Source organism: Protomyctophum bolini (assembly GCF_963924005.1).
Source record: "Protomyctophum bolini genome assembly, chromosome: 1".
Lineage (NCBI taxonomy): Eukaryota > Metazoa > Chordata > Actinopteri > Myctophiformes > Myctophidae > Protomyctophum > Protomyctophum bolini.
Genome location: NC_137862.1, coordinates 8,712,512 through 8,730,134, shown reverse-complemented (window position 1 = coordinate 8,730,134; position 17,623 = coordinate 8,712,512). Strand labels below are relative to the sequence as shown.

Here is a 17,623-nt window from a genome sequence, read left to right as displayed (position 1 = left end):
CTCTGTTTCTCTCTGGCATCCTTCCAAAGAAGATGATGATGATGATGATGATGATGATGCTACGCCACTAAAAGACGACAAGATAAATTGACTAGAAGAGATGACAGTGGGAATTAATGAATGGAAGTCACTCTGACGTCTGACACAAAGTGACTCACGTCACTTTGTGTCCCCCGCTGTCCAGTCGCTAGTCACTTTGTGTCCCCCGCTGTCCAGTCGCTAGTCACTTTGTGTCCCCCGCTGTCCAGTCGCTAGTCACTTTGTGTCCCCCGCTGTCCAGTCGCTAGTCACTTTGTGTCCCCCGCTGTCCAGTCGCTAGTCACTTTGTGTCCCCCGCTGTCCAGTCGCTAGTCGTACTAGATTTGATCATACCTCCCGTTGTTGTCGGTCGCACCGAGAGTGTTTTGGCCACATCCGGGATAACATCCGGGATAACATCCGGGATAACATCCGGGATAACATCCGGGATAACATCCGGGATAACATCCGGTCCGGTGTTAAGATTTTATGGATTTAAAAACCTCTGATTTAATGGATTCAATAACCTATGATTTAATGCATTAAATAACTATGATTTAATGCATTAAATAACTATGATTTAATGCATTAAATAACCCCGGGCGGAGTGTTATATGCCATACCCGAAGCAGGATTGGACAGGGTGGTGAATGTCTCTGATGATGCTGTCAGTGGATTGGACAGAGTGGTGAATGTCTCTGATGATGCTGTCAGTGGATTGGACAGGGTGGTGAATGTCTCTGATGATGCTGTCAGTGGATTGGACAGAGTGGTGAATGTCTCTGATGATGCTGTCAGTGGATTGGACAGAGTGGTGAATGTCTCTGATGATGCTGTCAGTGGATTGGACAGAGTGGTGAATGTCTCTGATGATGCTGTCAGTGGATTGGACAGAGTGGTGAATGTCTCTGATGATGCTGTCAGTGGATTGGACAGGGTGGTGAATGTCTCTGATGATGCTGTCAGTGGATTGGACAGAGTGGTGAATGTCTCTGATGATGCTGTCAGTGGATTGGACAGAGTGGTGAATGTCTCTGATGATGCTGTCAGTGGATTGGACAGAGTGGTGAATGTCTCTGATGATGCTGTCAGTGGATTGGACAGAGTGGTGAATGTCTCTGATGATGCTGTCAGTGGATTGGACAGAGTGGTGAATGTCTCTGATGATGCTGTCAGTGGATTGGACAGAGTGGTGAATGTCTCTGATGATGCTGTCAGTGGATTGGACAGAGTGGTGAATGTCTCTGATGATGCTGTCAGTGGATTGGACATGGTGGTGAATGTCTCTGATGATGCTGTCAGTGGATTGGACAGGGTGGTGAATGTCTCTGATGATGCTGTCAGTGGATTGGACAGAGTGGTGAATGTCTCTGATGATGCTGTCAGTGGATTGGACAGAGTGGTGAATGTCTCTGATGATGCTGTCAGTGGATTGGACAGAGTGGTGAATGTCTCTGATGATGCTGTCAGTGGATTGGACAGAGTGGTGAATGTCTCTGATGATGCTGTCATTGGGTTGTAGTGTAGTGGTAGAGCATAATTATGCCTTTCTTGCGTGACGGACTGACGGCCATATATGGTGGCGTGATGGACTGACTGGTTTTCATAGAGCACCGAAGTCTGACGTCAATATCGGTAGAGGGCGCAAATTCACGGGTTCATGTACTTTTTATTTGCATTATAATCCGCTTCACTCTTATTTGTCATGGTCTGGCGCCCTACAGACCATGTCCCCATGTCAACCACTCCCACATTACATTCCCACTCTCAGTCCTTGCCACACACCTGCTCACACTCCCTCATTATCCCCACAGTGCCATGCCCCTTTCACACCTGAGGACACTTCTCCAATCATCCTGCTCCCCATAAGACTGGACTCATTCCACACAAACATTGCCAGTACATACACTCTGTTCCTGAGGTGTTCCGTGTTCCTGTCTTCTTCGTGTGTCTCAGAGATTTTGGTATTTTGGACATTACACTTGGGCTTCATGTAAAGGTTTGCTTTTTTGAACTGCTTTGCAACCCTGTTTTTGAGTTTAAACAAGTTTAGCTTTGCATCCTTGAGTGTTCTGCTTGCTGCTTTTTGTAGTTTTGTGTAAGCTTTACCCTTGTTTTGGATTTAATAAAGAAGTTATTCTGAACTCTCTGCTTATGGCTCTGCGCTTGGGTTCTATCTCCTGCCTATCGTGACACTTATTGATATGAAGAATCAACTGACTGAGAGAAAACGCTAATGTTACTGCTGCTGAATTAGTTATATTTTCACTAGAAGCAGACTGTATCATATAATGAGTGACTGACTGTTGCAAACGATACAGAGACACCTCCCTGACAATAACGCAGAGACAGCTTGTTTATCTTTGGACCACAGCGCCTATAATAGACGATATTAAGATCACCCCATGTTATTCTCCATAGAGAAATTACTTCCGCGAACCAGGGGAATCGAAGGGATGAGCGAGATACGTCAGGACTTTGGTGCTGTATAGCAATTGTGACCTATTGTCGCAATTACATATAGAGCGCCGAAGTCCTGACGTCACTCGCTCATCCCTTGGTTCACGGAAGTAATTTCTCTATGGAGAATAGCATGGGGTCATCTTAAAATCATCTCATATAAGCATTGTGGTCCAAAAATAAATAAAAGTGTCTCTGCGAAATTGTCGGGGAGGTGTCTTTGTATCGTTTTACGACCGTCAGTCACTCATATTTGATACCGTCTGTTTTCTAGCGAAAATGTAACTAATTCAGCAGCAGTAACAGTAGCGTTTTCTCTCAGTCAGTTGATGCTTCATATCCATATGAGTGAAACGGTCTGATTTGATTATTTTTCAATAACAGTTCTTATATGAGGCGATCTAAAATCCTCCTATGGGGATTATAATGCAAATAAAAAGTACATGAACCTGTGGACTTAGCGCCCTCTACCGATATTGACGCTAGACTTCGGTGCTCTATATCCTGTTATTTAATCTCTCTCTCTCTCTCTCTCTCTCTCTCTCTCTCTCTCTCTCTGCCTCTCTCTCTCTCTCTCTCTCTCTTTACCATGAACACTGAAATATTCATCTATTCCCACTGCTTCAGAGAAGTGCTTTGACAATAGGATATCATACAGAATTGTGTGTGTGTGTGTGTGTGTGTGTGTGTGTGTGTGTGTGTGTGTGTGTGTGTGTGTGTGTGCATGTGTACAGCCAGTGCTTTCACACTTGAATAATTCAAACATATAGTCACTCTGTATCCTCAACGCACGCACACACACACACACACACACACACACACACACAGTAAAAACATTGACAACATTTAATGTAATGTGAAGCATCCATCTCATTATGTAAATGTTTAAACTTTTCATTTTTTATTCATGTCTTGGTAAACTAAAAGCTCACGACACGTGTTGCGACTTCACCCCTTGTGCAACCAGAGCTTACTTTAACCAATTCTGACCTGAGATCAGATTCATACGAGGTTTCCACTGGACACACACTGGTCTGATTAACCCATTCTGACCTGAGATCAGATTCTAAAAAAATGTCAGTCGCTCTTCGATTTTTTTTAAATAGCAGACCTACAAGCTCGTAGCGCGCCACTCGGTGGCGCGCTATGAGCTTGTAGATCTGCTATTTTTCAATAGCTAAAGCATAACATGATGCTAACACCAAAATGGGTTCCCGGTCAGAATGGGTTAATGATGTTTACACTGTTAACACTGTCCTGGGGTTTTTATGTGTATAATGTTTACACTGTTAACACTGTCCTGGGGGTTTTATGTGTATAATGTGTGTTTTTAAGATATTCTAGTCATGGCGCCATGTTCATGACCAAAAATCTTTCATGGAAATGTGGTCTCACTTCCTTCCTGGACTATAAAGTAACACCTCCACACAGCCCCCCCCCCCCCCCCCCCCCCCCCTCTCCACAAGGAATCATTATTTATAGGAATTCAGCGATCCAGTCAAACCCTAGTCAAACACACAGACTTCAGTATTGTTCTGGCCACAGGGTGCACATTTCAAATTGTGCTACTGTTATCTACTACAAATACTATTAACATTGAGTGACTGGAGTTTATTAAAACGGTGAAATGTCCCTTTAAGTGACAGTGAAATACATCTCTCTCTCTCTCTCTCTCTCTCTCTCTCTCTCTCTCTCTCTCTCTCAGAAATGCATGCGTCTGGACCCGGACTCTACGGTGTGGACGTCCAAGCAGCGCATCCTGTGCACGTTGAGCCAGAGCCTGAAGGACGCTCTGAACTACGGACTGTTCCAGCCGGCCAGCAACGGACGCGACGGGAAGTTCCTGGACGAGGAACGCACCCTGCGCGAGTACCCTCAGCCAATCAGCAGCAAGGGGGTCCCATGTCTAGAGGTACGTACCCTCAGCCAATCAGCAGCAAGGGGGTCCCATGTCTAGAGGTACGTACCCGCAGCCAATCAGCAAGTTTACACTGATTGGCTGTGGTGCTGTGAGGGCACAGGCACACTGCCGCGTCAACAAACGCCTAGACCAGGCGTCTCTGCCAGGTTTTTAAAAAGCGGGCGGATGGAAGCGGAAACGCTTTGCCGATGCTACAAGTTGTAGCGGGGCACTAGCGTCACCTGGCCGCCACTGTACATATACAGTACCACTGTATTTCCAGAGATCTGCATTTCCATTGCGGATTTTCCTGGATTATTAGATTTCTATTAAGATCAGACTTTGCGGAAGAGTTACAGGAAGAGGAGATTTACCTAGCCACGTTGCAACACTCGATGTTATGTTTAATTAATCTGCTAAATGTGTGACAGCCCATACATCCAAACAGAAACGTACTATAATCTGATTGTATTAACTCATTTTAGACTGGGAAAAAAGGCTAACATCCTAACATTTTTCAGAAAAACATGTTTCTATGTCAGTGGTACTCAATCTTCAAGAACACACACAAAAAACATGATAATACATCAAATACATATAAACAGTCAGTCATCATGATCATACTATACATAAGCTAAGAACCTAACTGGAATATCTATATAATGAAACTATGCGTATACACTACAAACAACACACAACACAACAAACAAATTGTAAACTACGGCAACTTTTTTTGTTGTTATATTAGTTTTTATTTGGTTTTTATAGACATGACAAACAAGACATACATAACAATGACACATACACCAGACTGGGCAATGTATATCAAACGAGTGGGGGGGCCTATCGTGTTAAGATAGCATAGGTCATAGGATGAACACAACCATCATGAGACATCAAAAGAGTAGAGCAGGAGGGCATGAATATCAGTAGCCAAACAGAACATAAATATATAATGCATAATACAACATAAATATATATAATATATCTATATACATACATATATATATACATATATACATACCTATAACAGCACATACAATATAAACATGCACTTGGGCACATATAAATATGAACAGTAGGGGAAACAGGTCAGCAGTTACGCAGCAGAGTCAAGGTGAGCAGTAATAGGGCCCCAAATATACTCAAAAGTGGCTAGACTGTCCTGTCTGTTGCAACGCAACCTCTCCAGGTGTATCAAAGATACAAATTCATTAAGCCATTTAATAAAACAAGGTACAGTCGATGTCTTCCATTCATTTAAAATCATTCTTTTGGCTACTAGTGTGCCGAGCATAAGCGTCTGCTGTATGGTGTATGGCAGTGCGAGAGAGGCGTCAGAGCATCCGATAAGAGCAGCTAAAGCATCAGGAACAATATTAATATGATATACCGTGCTGTACCATGAAAAAATATTATGCCAGAACAAAACGATTTTTGGGCAGGACCAGAAGGTGTGGCCCAGCGTGCCTTTGGAGATGTTGCATCTACCACAGATATTGGAAACGGCTGGGTACAGCTACGGCAACCTTGATTTGAGTCTTGGCATAGGCCTTTAGGTCGTCGAGGCTAGGGCAAGTGCTACACAGGCTGAGATGGAGTCTGAAGAGGTGGGTTTTCAGACTGCCACTTCATGTCTCTTCCTTTCATATAATCTTCCTTGATGGTCACTTTGTGAAAGATAGAGATAACGTAGCCATGTTGGAATCCCACAGTGTTCTGTATGTCCTTCTGCAAATCTGGAGATAAAGAATCAAAAGATAAAGACTGAGTAATACGTGCCTTTCTTGACCGGAAGAGTTACCACACTCTTTCTATCTGCTGCTCGGATTGACGATGACAGGGGGTGGAGCCACGTTTGGAGTCCTGTTCGGCAACACCACTCACCTCTGTGTAATTCCCTGGATGAGGTCATGACCTTTGAACCCTTGTCCTCCACAGTTCCGCTACAAGAGCAGAGTGTACAGACAGCCTCCACATGTGGACGAGAAGATGATCGCTAAGCTCCACACCAAGGTATGCATTTATCTATCTATCTCAGGCTCAAAACGTGTCGCATTGCGACGCGTTCTGAGCTTGTAGATCGGCTATTTTTGCTATAGGCTATTTTTTAGGCTTAAATTTTATTCATTTTTCATGAACAGAAATAGACAAGGACATACAGAAAGCAAAAAGACAAACAATTGAACATTACAGTATGTGTTGCCAACTCAGTAAATAAAAACAGTAGATAAATGCTATAATTGTAGGAGATCACACACGGACAGGATATAATAAAATGCAAACAATATGTGAGCGTACGCGTACACACACACACACACACACTCACACTCACACTCACACTCACACTCACACGCATACACTCCCACACACTCACTATACACACACCCACACACACAATAATATTGGACAGTAAAGTACCGTATATAAAGAAAATAAATAACAACAGTTACCATCCCATCTATGGGGTCACCCTCTAGAAATATAACCATCTATGTATCATAAACATGTGTATTTGTGTCAAGGATTCAAGGATCATATCTTTTGCTCTAGGCTATTTATATTGAAATCTTGATTTATTTTTTAATTGGAATCCTGAAAAGTACATTTTTATTTAACACAATTTTTTGTGTTACACCATCACTAAACACGGGTATATTTTACCCAATATAAAATATTCCATAAAAAAATATTTCTCATCAAAATATTTTGCAGTACAGAAATTCATGGCCTCGTGAATGAAGTACAAATACCTCAAAACTGTACTTAAGTGCAGTACTTGAGTAAAAGTGCTTAGTTACTTTCCATCACTGTAAATAGGAGCTTGATTGTCACTGCACCTGCTGCTGTATTTCTGCACGATGGAAGGCTCTTTGGGGAGTGTGTGTGTGTGTGTGTGTGTGTGTGCGTGCGTGTGTGTGTGTGTGTGTGTGTGTGTGTGTGTGTGCGTTTGCGTGTGTGTGTGGAGATTAATCCGATAGCTGAGTGATTTTTTAAATATTTGAAGGCCCCTCTTCTCTACCCTCCACTTGACATTGAGGTAAAGTGGACGCTCTGGTTCCACTAAGCCGTAGAACATTAAAAACATTCTCTCTCTTCCGGACGCTCATATTCACAAAGTACTAAAAACCTGCAGTACTTGTTGTGAGTAGGGGTGGGTCCAGAACCTGGTATAGGGCCTTAGTTAGGGGTGGGTCCCGAACCTCGGGACCAAGTATGTATACCGAACCCAACGTGCCTGGGTACCGGCCTACCGGGTACCCATTACAATAATCCAATTTCGGTTATCTCTATCTGCATGGAGTTAGTTGTCGAGGAGTCTGAAACAGACGGGGGCAGTGGTGGCCGAGCGGTTTGTGGAGCGGTCTTGATACCGGAAAGTCGCCAGTTCGAATCCCCGGGCCGGCACGTCATGTTCTACGAGCAGGGTGTGGCTGTAAACAAGCATCTCGAGCTTAGTCCACTTCCCTGCAGGGTAAACAAAGAACTTTGCTTTGACACGCGCTGTGCCTGGCACTGCAGCATTGAAGCAACATCATTATTAAAGTTTCTTAAACGTAATTTTCAAGCGAAGTTTATGGGAGGAAACTTTTAAGAGGGGACAGGAATCTTGCGCCCTGCCTGAGTCTTCACTGCATACAGCATTGAATCAACATGAGACGAGAGAGGAGAGAGAAAGCGTTGGTGCACTCACTTCGAATGCGCGCCTGTGTGTGTGTGCGTGCGTGCGTGCGTGCGTGCGTGTGTGTGAGTGATCACGGTGTAGGGTCCAGATGCCCAGTCAGTTTCAGCTTGCCAGTCTAACTGGTGGCGAAAAAAAAAGAAAAGATAGCCTATACTTTGGGCAGTCCGTGTGCATGCACATTTCTGTTAGTAGCAAACCACAGCATGCAAGCCGCCTTCGTTTTCAATGATCCCCCCATTAGCACGTCGATCGGAAAACCCCTTCTCACCTATCGGCCGGAGATGCGTGCCCCCCCCCCTCCCTTAATTAGCGATGCTAATTTGCCCAGTCAATCGTGTGTGTGTGTGTGTGTGTGTGTGTGTCCCTTTCTGAAACCAGCTCCTCACCACTCGTGGAAGTGGCTTATAAAGCCCTCAAGAGCGAGTCCGTGCCGATCTAGACTCGATTGCCTTGTGCAGCCCTGCTCTCTGTCCGCATGGAAACCGCGGCCTACAAATGTAGGTACCGCCACAAATAAATGATAAACTCCTCCCAAACAATCTCCATCTGATGCAGAATAGACAACGCTCCAACTGATGTTCACAAGGGCTCTTTATTTACCCCACCGTGAAAAACTATAAATGAAACCACACAAAACAACAATGATTTATAAACACCATGGATGTACTGTATATGTCACGCTGTATTTCCTTTTTCCATATTAATGAAATCCACACACAAAATAACAGGTAACAGTAACACAATTGCATGATGGTAACCATGGCAACGAATGGTGTCTGTTTTCTGTTTCTGCACAAGGAGGGAGTGTATTTCCAAACAGTTTTTTATACCCAGCACCATAATCAAGGGAACTTCAGATTCAGCTGGAGGGGCACTTCCTGGCGAGGGAACCTCACGAGAGCACTTCAAGTCAAGGGACTGGTTTCAGAAAGGGCCTGTGTGTGTGTGTGTGTGTGTGTGTGTGTGTTTGCTCTCAGATCTCAGACATGCTTTTATTTGTTATTGGTAATAAGAGAAGTAGCCTACGACACTATAGAGCGCCGCAGTCCCGCCCCCTTTCAGAAAAGCGAGTGGCCCAGGAAATGAAACCCCAATGCATTCTCCCATCGGCACTTCTAATATAATTTATTTAAAGACGGTTACGCCGCGGACCAAGTCAACTCGGATCGTGACAAATCATGACAATGAACACAATGTTTTGGGCCGATCAAATAATTTATAAGACGAAAAACTAAACAGATAGTGTTGTCTCCTGACTTTCTTTTCTTCTTTCTAATGATTTGATCGGCCCAAAACATTGTGTTCATTGTCATGATTTGTCACGATCCGAGTTAGCTTTGTCCGCGGCGTAACCGTCTTTAAATAAATTATATTAGAAGTGCCGATGGGAGAATGCATTGGGGTTTCATTTCCTGGGCCACTCGCTTTTCTGAAAGGGGGCGGGACTGCGGCGCTCTAATGCCCTGGGTAAATACAGAATAGATATTATATAGATAGTATATTTAAAATAATAATAATAATGGTATTATCCACAAATGGCTCAATAAAGGAGAGGATGTTATAATATTCATTATACTTCGTCTTAAATTGACATTGAGCTTTTTTGTTAAATAAACATTAGATTTTATGCCATTTTGGAACCGAAATAGGGAACCGTTAAGAACCGGAATCGATAAGCAGAACCGGAATCGGTACCGGATTCGCAAAAATCCAAACGATACCCATCCCTAGCCTTAGTTCTACTCCTCCTCCCAGCCAACACTGCCCCCTTAGGACCCCAAATCACACCGTGGAAAGCACGAGTGTCTATATTTCAAACAAAGTGTTTTTTGACAGGAATTGCCTGTCATAATTTGACCCCCCAGTATTAGGATGTATTAGGATGTTGATATTCCTTCATCAGCCAACACTCCCCACTGACAGGTAGTCAAGATTATATTTTAAGTTGTACTTGGGGTACAGGCTTGGTCCGTTGGCGTCTAATCTGCGTGTGCATCCCCTTGTAAAGTAGCCTAGTGGCTTCTTTGCCACTCCACTTTATGCATGCGCATATCCTCTGTTATTATTATTATTATTATTTCTCCAACCTTCTGCTTCCCATCTCCTAAAAAGGTGTCCGCTCACTTCACACAGATATACAGGAAGTAAACAGAGATGGCGAGTCTTGCTATTTCCGTCTTGGCTTTAAACAACGGGTAAACCACTGTATCTCTCTCTCTCTCTCTCTCTCTCTCTCTCTCTCTCTCTCTCTCTGTCTCTGTGTCTCTCTCTCTCTCAGGCCAACCTGAGGAAGTTCATGGACTTCATCCAACACGGTCAGGTGGATAAGATCAGTAAGATGTTGGACAGAGGCCTCGACCCCAACTACCACGACCCTGAGACTGGAGGTATGACCTCGACTGACCCCTAAACCTAAAGACTGGAGGTCTGAGTGGAAGAGCAGAGAGTGGCAACACGCTTTGATCTCGCCGCAAAGCGGGTGCCTATGAGGCTATAGTTCCAAACATTGGAACTATGCCATTGCATTCCATTGTTACAATGGGAGTCAATTCTAGTGTCGCCACTCTATTCCCTTTGGGCTGGAGGTTTGACCTCTGACCCCAACTACCATGACCCTGAGAATGGAGTTATGACCTTTGACCCCTAACTACCATGACCCTGATATTGATGGTATGACTCCTAACCTATTTTGGGTCTTCAAAATAATATATCCGGCTTGAGACCTCGGCATGGAAGGGACTACAGACTGAAAAACTATAAAAAAAACAGTAAATGAGAAATTAATTAATTGCACTTTTATAGTGCTTTTCCAAGTGCTCAAAGCGCTTTACAATGGTTCAACGTGAAAACCACCCTAGATCTTTTACCCAAACATGTCCGCAAGAGTCATTTCTGGAGCACCTTTCTGTATTGGCCCCTCCCCCTATCACCATATTATTTATATATGATCATACCTTTATGACCATTTTACTGTGGCATGAAACAGCTGCTCTCCAACTCTGCGTTAATGGAACATTACTTACTGAATGTCTAAGATGTATGTTGTTTATATAGGCTACTGTATATACGTGTGTGCGTGTGTGTCGTTTATGAAACATTACTTAGTGAATGTCTGATAGATCACACCTCATTACTCCATTGTTCCCCTTCAGCTCAAGGTTTCCTTCACATGAACACATGCACGCACGCACACACGCACGCACGCACACACACACACACACACACACACACACACACACACACACACACACACACACACACACACCTTCTGTTTCCCTGAACTGCAGCCATAAATCCTTGTTATTGACGTGAGACTGAGCAAGCAGGTCAGTCAGACGTGGACTCCCCTTCAACACCCTGTCGGACTATGGAGGAATAGAAGTTTTAGGAGGTTCTTCTGACTGGTATCGCGTTTAGCTTTAGTCTATAGCTTTAAACTGGACTATGAATAGGCCTTTAGTCGACTAAAATCTCACGATATTTAGTCGACTGAAGTCCAGTTTTTTGGTGAAGAGTTGACCAGCAAATAAAAAGTGGTAAAAACAGAGAGATGTGTTGTGACATCACATTGTAGTTTTCGGTGGGTCACCTCTTCACTGAAAACTGGGCATTAAGGACCTTAAGGGCACTATTTGTGCCTTACCCCTCATCCCTATATACCTCTTTGCCTTTAAACATTTTAATAAAAAAAAGAAGAGGTTCAAAGACAAACTGAAGACCACTCTCTCTCTCTCTCTCTCTCTCTAACTCTGTCTGTCTGTATTATCTATCTCTCTCTCTCTCTAACTCTGTCTGTCCGTCTCTATTATCTCTCTCTCTCTCTCTCATCGTGTCACACAGAACAGATTGATAGTGATTAGTCACACTCCAGCGACCTGCAGATGAATTAATGCAGACAGACGCTAAGAATAGACACGCACGCACACACACACACACGCACGCACGCACGCACGCACGCACGCACGCATGCACACACACACACACACACACACACACACACACGCACGCACGGGTTGGGCACAGACTGAGGTAATTTATGGTGTTCGATCACAGTCGTTCTGGCGGTTGACTGGACCGATTGGGCTGATTTGTCTCATTTCAGATGGTTTGGTATGGCTCCGTCCAATGCATGACTCACGGTGTGTGTGTGTGTGTGTGTGTGTGTGTGTGTGTGTGTGTGCGTGCACAGCGTGATGTGACGGGAGTCTGTTACAGTGACTGTGTGAGTGAGCGTGCCTCTGTCCATGACTCACCCCATGAGCAATAAACCCATTGACCGCCAATTAGGTAAAACATCGTCTACGGCACACGTCTGTGCCATCGCGATAATCCATTCCATAGTTATGGGCAGTCTTGTTTTCTCCAAAAGAAAGAAAACACGAGAAAATACTTTAGAGAAATACTTTAGTTTGAGGGTCCTGGACTTCTGGACATGAAAAGGGTTTTGATGTGTTGTTGTAAAGTTGTCTTTGTCCAGAACCAGTGTTACACAGGATTCTATGTCTAAAGGTTTCTGTGTCCTTGTCTCTCCAGAGACCCCGCTGACCTTCGCGGCCCACCTGGACAATGTGTCGGACCAGATCAAGGTTCTGAAGAACGGAGGCGCTCATCTGGACTTCAGAGCCAGAGATGGAATGACAGCTCTGCACAAAGCAGCCCGCTCCAAGAACCTGGCATCCCTGATGGTACCGCACACACACACACACACACACACACACACACACACACACACACACACACACACACACACACACACACACACACACTTGCTTATTGTAAATCACTCTGGATTAGGAGCGTCTGCTAAATGCCTAAATTGTAAATTGTAAGAAAACATTTTACACTTTCTTTTAGAGTTTATCTTCTTTCTAATTATTTGTTCGGCCCCAAAAATGTGTTTATTGTCATTTGTAAACTCGACTGTTTTTGAAACTGGCTTTTTGAAACGCCTTTGGGAAAAATGAATGGGGAATTATTCCCTGGTGCCTCGTCGACGCTCTATATAGCATCTGTTTCAAACATTGAGCCTAAATCTTGTGACAGACTGTTATAAATTGAGCCTAATATTTCCCAGAGCCGAACCGACTTTTATTCGGCTCTAAAATAGGAGTATGAATCACGCCTTAGAGTTGGGTTATTCTTCAGACTATTATCTAAATGTTTTACAGACTCTGCTACAGTTGGAATTGTCTCCGGACTATTATCGAAATGTTTTACAGACTCTGCTACAGTTGGGTTCGTCTCCTGACTATTATCTAAATGTTTTACAGACTCTGTTTCAGTTAGAATCGTCATCAGAAATGTTTTACAGACTCTGCTACAGTTGGGGTCGTCTCCAGACTATTATCTAAATGTTTTACAGACTTTGCTACAGTTGGAATTGTCTCCAGACTATTATCGAAATGTTTTACAGACTCTGTTGCAGTTGGAATTGTCTTCAGACTATTATCTAAATGTTTTACAGACTCTGCTACAGTTGGGGTCATCTCCAGACTATTATCTAAATGTTTTACAGACTCTGCTACAGTTGGGTTCGTCTCCAGACTATTATCTAAATGTTTTACAGACTCTGCTACAGTTGGGTTCGTCTCCAGACTATTATCTAAATGTTTTACAGACTCTGCTACAGTTGGGTTCGTCTCCAGACTATTATCTAAATGTTTTACAGACTCTGTTTCAGTTGGAATTGTCTCCAGACTATTATCTAAATGTTTTACAGACTCTGCTACAGTTGGGTTCGTCTCCAGACTATTATCTAAATGTTTTACAGACTCTGCTACAGTTGGGTTCGTCTCCAGACTATTATCTAAATGTTTTACAGACTCTGCTACAGTTGGGTTCGTCTCCAGACTATTATCTAAATGTTTTACAGACTCTGCTACAGTTGGGTTCGTCTCCAGACTATTATAGAAATGTTTTACAGACTCTGCTACAGTTGGGTTCGTCTCCAGACTATTATCTAAATGTTTTACAGACTCTGTTGCAGTTGGAATTGTCTCCAGACTATTATCTAAATGTTTTACAGACTCTGCTACAGTTGGGTTCGTCTACGGACTATTATCTAAATGTTTTACAGACTCTGTTGCAGTTGGGTTCGTCTCCAGACTATTATCTAAATGTTTTACAGACTCTGTTGCAGTTGGAATTGTCTCCAGACTATTATCTAAATGTTTTACAGACTCTGCTACAGTTGGGTTCGTCTACGGACTATTATCTAAATGTTTTACAGACTCTGCTACAGTTGGGTTCGTCTCCAGACTATTATCTAAATGTTTTACAGACTCTTCTACAGTTGGGTTCGTCTCCAGACTATTATCTAAATGTTTTACAGACTCTGCTACAGTTGGGTTCGTCTCCAGACTATTATCTAAATGTTTTACAGACTCTGCTACAGTTGGGTTCGTCTCCGGACTATTATCTAAATGTTTTACAGACTCTGCTACAGTTGGGTTCGTCTCCAGACTATTATCTAAATGTTTTACAGACTCTGCTACAGTTGGGTTCGTCTCCAGACTATTATCTAAATGTTTTACAGACTCTGCTACAGTTGGGTTCGTCTCCAGACTATTATCTAAATGTTTTACAGACTCTGCTACAGTTGGGTTCGTCTCCTGACTATTATCTAAATGTTTTACAGACTCTGCTACAGTTGGGTTCGTCTCCAGACTACAAGGACAGCCGTGGCCTGACGTCTGTGTATCACAGTGTGATGGTGGGAGGAGACGCGGGCTGCTGTGAGCTGCTGCTGCACCACCACGCCAAGGTCTGCTGCAAGGACGAGAACGGATGGAGCGAGGTTCATCAGGTACACGCACATACATACACACACACACACACACACACACACACACACGCACACAAACACACACGCAGTCGCACACACACACGCGCGCACGCACACGCACACAAACACACACGCACACGCACACACACAGAGCCAACAGTTTTGGCATCAGTTTTGGCATCAGTTTTGGCAGCTGGTGCCGGTTGTAGATAAAGCCATTCAGGGAGCTGAATGTGTCCATCATCCTGAGCCCAGAGTCTGTTTTGGATGCTTTCCAACACCTCGTCTTTATCTGCTCGTTCACCATTAATAGTCCATTCTGTTTAAGAAGTATCAATACAACCATTTGGATGGTTTCCAACAGCTCGTCTTCATCTGCAAATCTTTGCTACTGGGGAGGTTGAGGTCCCTGGAACTACATATTTTATGTTTAACAAATATCAATACAACCATTGAATTGTGCCAAACCCGATAACTGCTATATTTGGAGTTCCCAACAACGATGCACCAATTACCAATTGCCCAATTACCTCTCCCCAAGGCAATTTCATAGCTTTTTCTTCACTCATAGCGAGGAGACTTATATTCTCCGCAATTGGAAATCCGATAAACCTCCAACATTCACAAGTCGGGTCAAGGATGTTCTATCCTTTATACCGTTGGAGAAACTCCGATACGACAGGTACAAATCTCGGCAGAAATGTGTAAAGGCTTGGTCTCCTTTCATTGAATTCACCCTTTCACTGTCTTTTATTTTTATTTTTATGATTTGTACTTTATTGATTTTCTTCCATATGTATAAAACATTGACAAGACACAACCAAAGAAATACACAATACTACAGATGCACAAAAAACAAAACATAACAAACACATAACAAAATAAAACAAAGCACAGATGCACAGAAATATCCCGCAGTCCACCCCAGCCCCAGTTCCAGACATAGTTCTTCAATATATTTTTCCAACATTGCAGCCCGTTCAGAGCTCACTCAGAGCTAGAAACTATTCAGAGTCCTGATACATGCATGTGGTAAAAGCCCCATTTTGAGTCATAGTCGTCTTCTATTGAGCAGCCTGTATGACAGTCGCTCGTAAGCGGCCAATAGTCCCATCGAGGCGTCCCAAAGGGACGGTGCAGATGGGGCCTTCCAGTCCTTGACCAGCAGCCTCCTACCTGACATGATGGCCGTTTGTATCCATTCAGCTAAAGGAGGAGCAACGTGCCTCAATGTGGCAGGATCCCCCAGAATGAACAGACTGGGTGAAAAAGGAATGTGTAGGCCCGCTATTCTCTCCAGTCTTTCATGTATAGCGGTCCAATATTCCTGAATTTTGGGACAGCCCCAAAGCATGTGTACAAGTGTACCGTCTCTATCCTGACACCTCCAGCATTCAGGACCATCAGTCAAGCCGACCCTAAACAGTCTCGATGGTGTCCAATATATTCTATTTATAATTTTGAATTGAATCAACCTTGTACGTAGTTCTCTTGACATTTTCCTTCCATTCCTAAGAATTCTAGCCCATTCACCATCTGATATTGTAATCCCTAAATCCCTTTCCCATGGCAACTTGGGTGTGGATTTACACTGGCATCTAGCAACATGGCATAGTATGTAGAAGCCTCATGTCCCAATCCGAATATTTTAAAAATACTCTCCACTGTGTCAATTTTAGGGGGGGGGGGTGATGTGAGAGAACCAAAGGTTTTCTCCAATAGGTGTCTCAGTTGTAAGTACTGCCAGAAGTGATTATGCAGGTAGGCCAAATTCCGTTTTTAATTTTGATTTCAAATTGTTTTCTTGGTATAGATCTCCCAAAATCTTTACACCCCGTGGATACCATGGGTCCCAGAGGAAGGGCTTTTTACCTATACAAAGTTTGGGACTTTCACTGTCTTTTTTCTTTTTTTATATATATATATTTTATCCCACGATTTTGTAACCCATTTTTCACCCCTGTGTCAATCATCTAATGTGATCCTGGGCTCTACACACCCTCCTCCAACCTAGTCCCCATATATGGGGGACAAGGGGAGAGCAACGGACTTGAACTCATGCTTCCTTCATGCCTGAGTGTCCAAGTTGCTCCCTTACACCTGACAGGGGGGAGTTTCCCTGGTTGGACGTAGCGCGTGGAAGGAACACGTTATTCCAACCGGTTCCTTTCACCTCCATCAGGCGCCCCGGCTGGCCAGGGGGAGGCAGTTTAGAGACCAGGATTACTGCATGTTTTTTGTGAGGGTACCTACCCTTTCACTGTCTTTTTATGCTGTATCCTAGCTGTTATAAGTGTTTTCCTACATGTCATTTTTCTTAACAGATTGCAGAATTACAGTACATTTCAAGCACAGACTCAATACAAAGACTGTTAACTGCGAGTGGACGACCCAATTAAGCATTACGCTTGTTTACAAGAGGGTCCACCTTGTTCAATTAATCAAAATCTCAGTCTCAGTCCTAAATGGGTTAAAGTACCAACATTATAAACTCAATGAATTAATCAATGAATTAATTAATGAATGAAAAACTTTATTCCGAACATGATAACATTTAAAAAAAAAAGTAAAATAATTAAAATAAGTGCAATATAGCACAAATAAAAGAATATAAAAAATAAAAAAAACAAGTCTCACTGGCCGCAAGTATTGTAAATACTATTTATTTATTGTAAATAAATAAATAAATAAGTAAAAAAACGTATATAACCCTACCCCTTTATTACTGTAATTATGCAGAATGTCACATAAAAGTGTTCAAATGTATAAGCAACAA

At 43.2% G+C, this 17,623-nt stretch overlaps 1 protein-coding gene across 1 annotated transcript in view; it reads left to right on the top strand.

Annotated features, from left to right (window-relative positions):
* The window catches only part of LOC308314911 (SH3 and multiple ankyrin repeat domains protein 2-like), a gene marked incomplete at its 3' end in the record, with an annotated part of 151,079 nt that overhangs the window by 42,170 nt on the left and 91,286 nt on the right, over nucleotides 1-17,623 (top strand). The window contains 5 exon segments of the mRNA XM_080762720.1: nucleotides 4,184-4,390; nucleotides 6,320-6,394; nucleotides 10,342-10,450; nucleotides 12,597-12,748; nucleotides 14,701-14,868. Of these exon segments, the coding sequence (XP_080618846.1) occupies nucleotides 4,184-4,390; nucleotides 6,320-6,394; nucleotides 10,342-10,450; nucleotides 12,597-12,748; nucleotides 14,701-14,868 (711 nt within the window).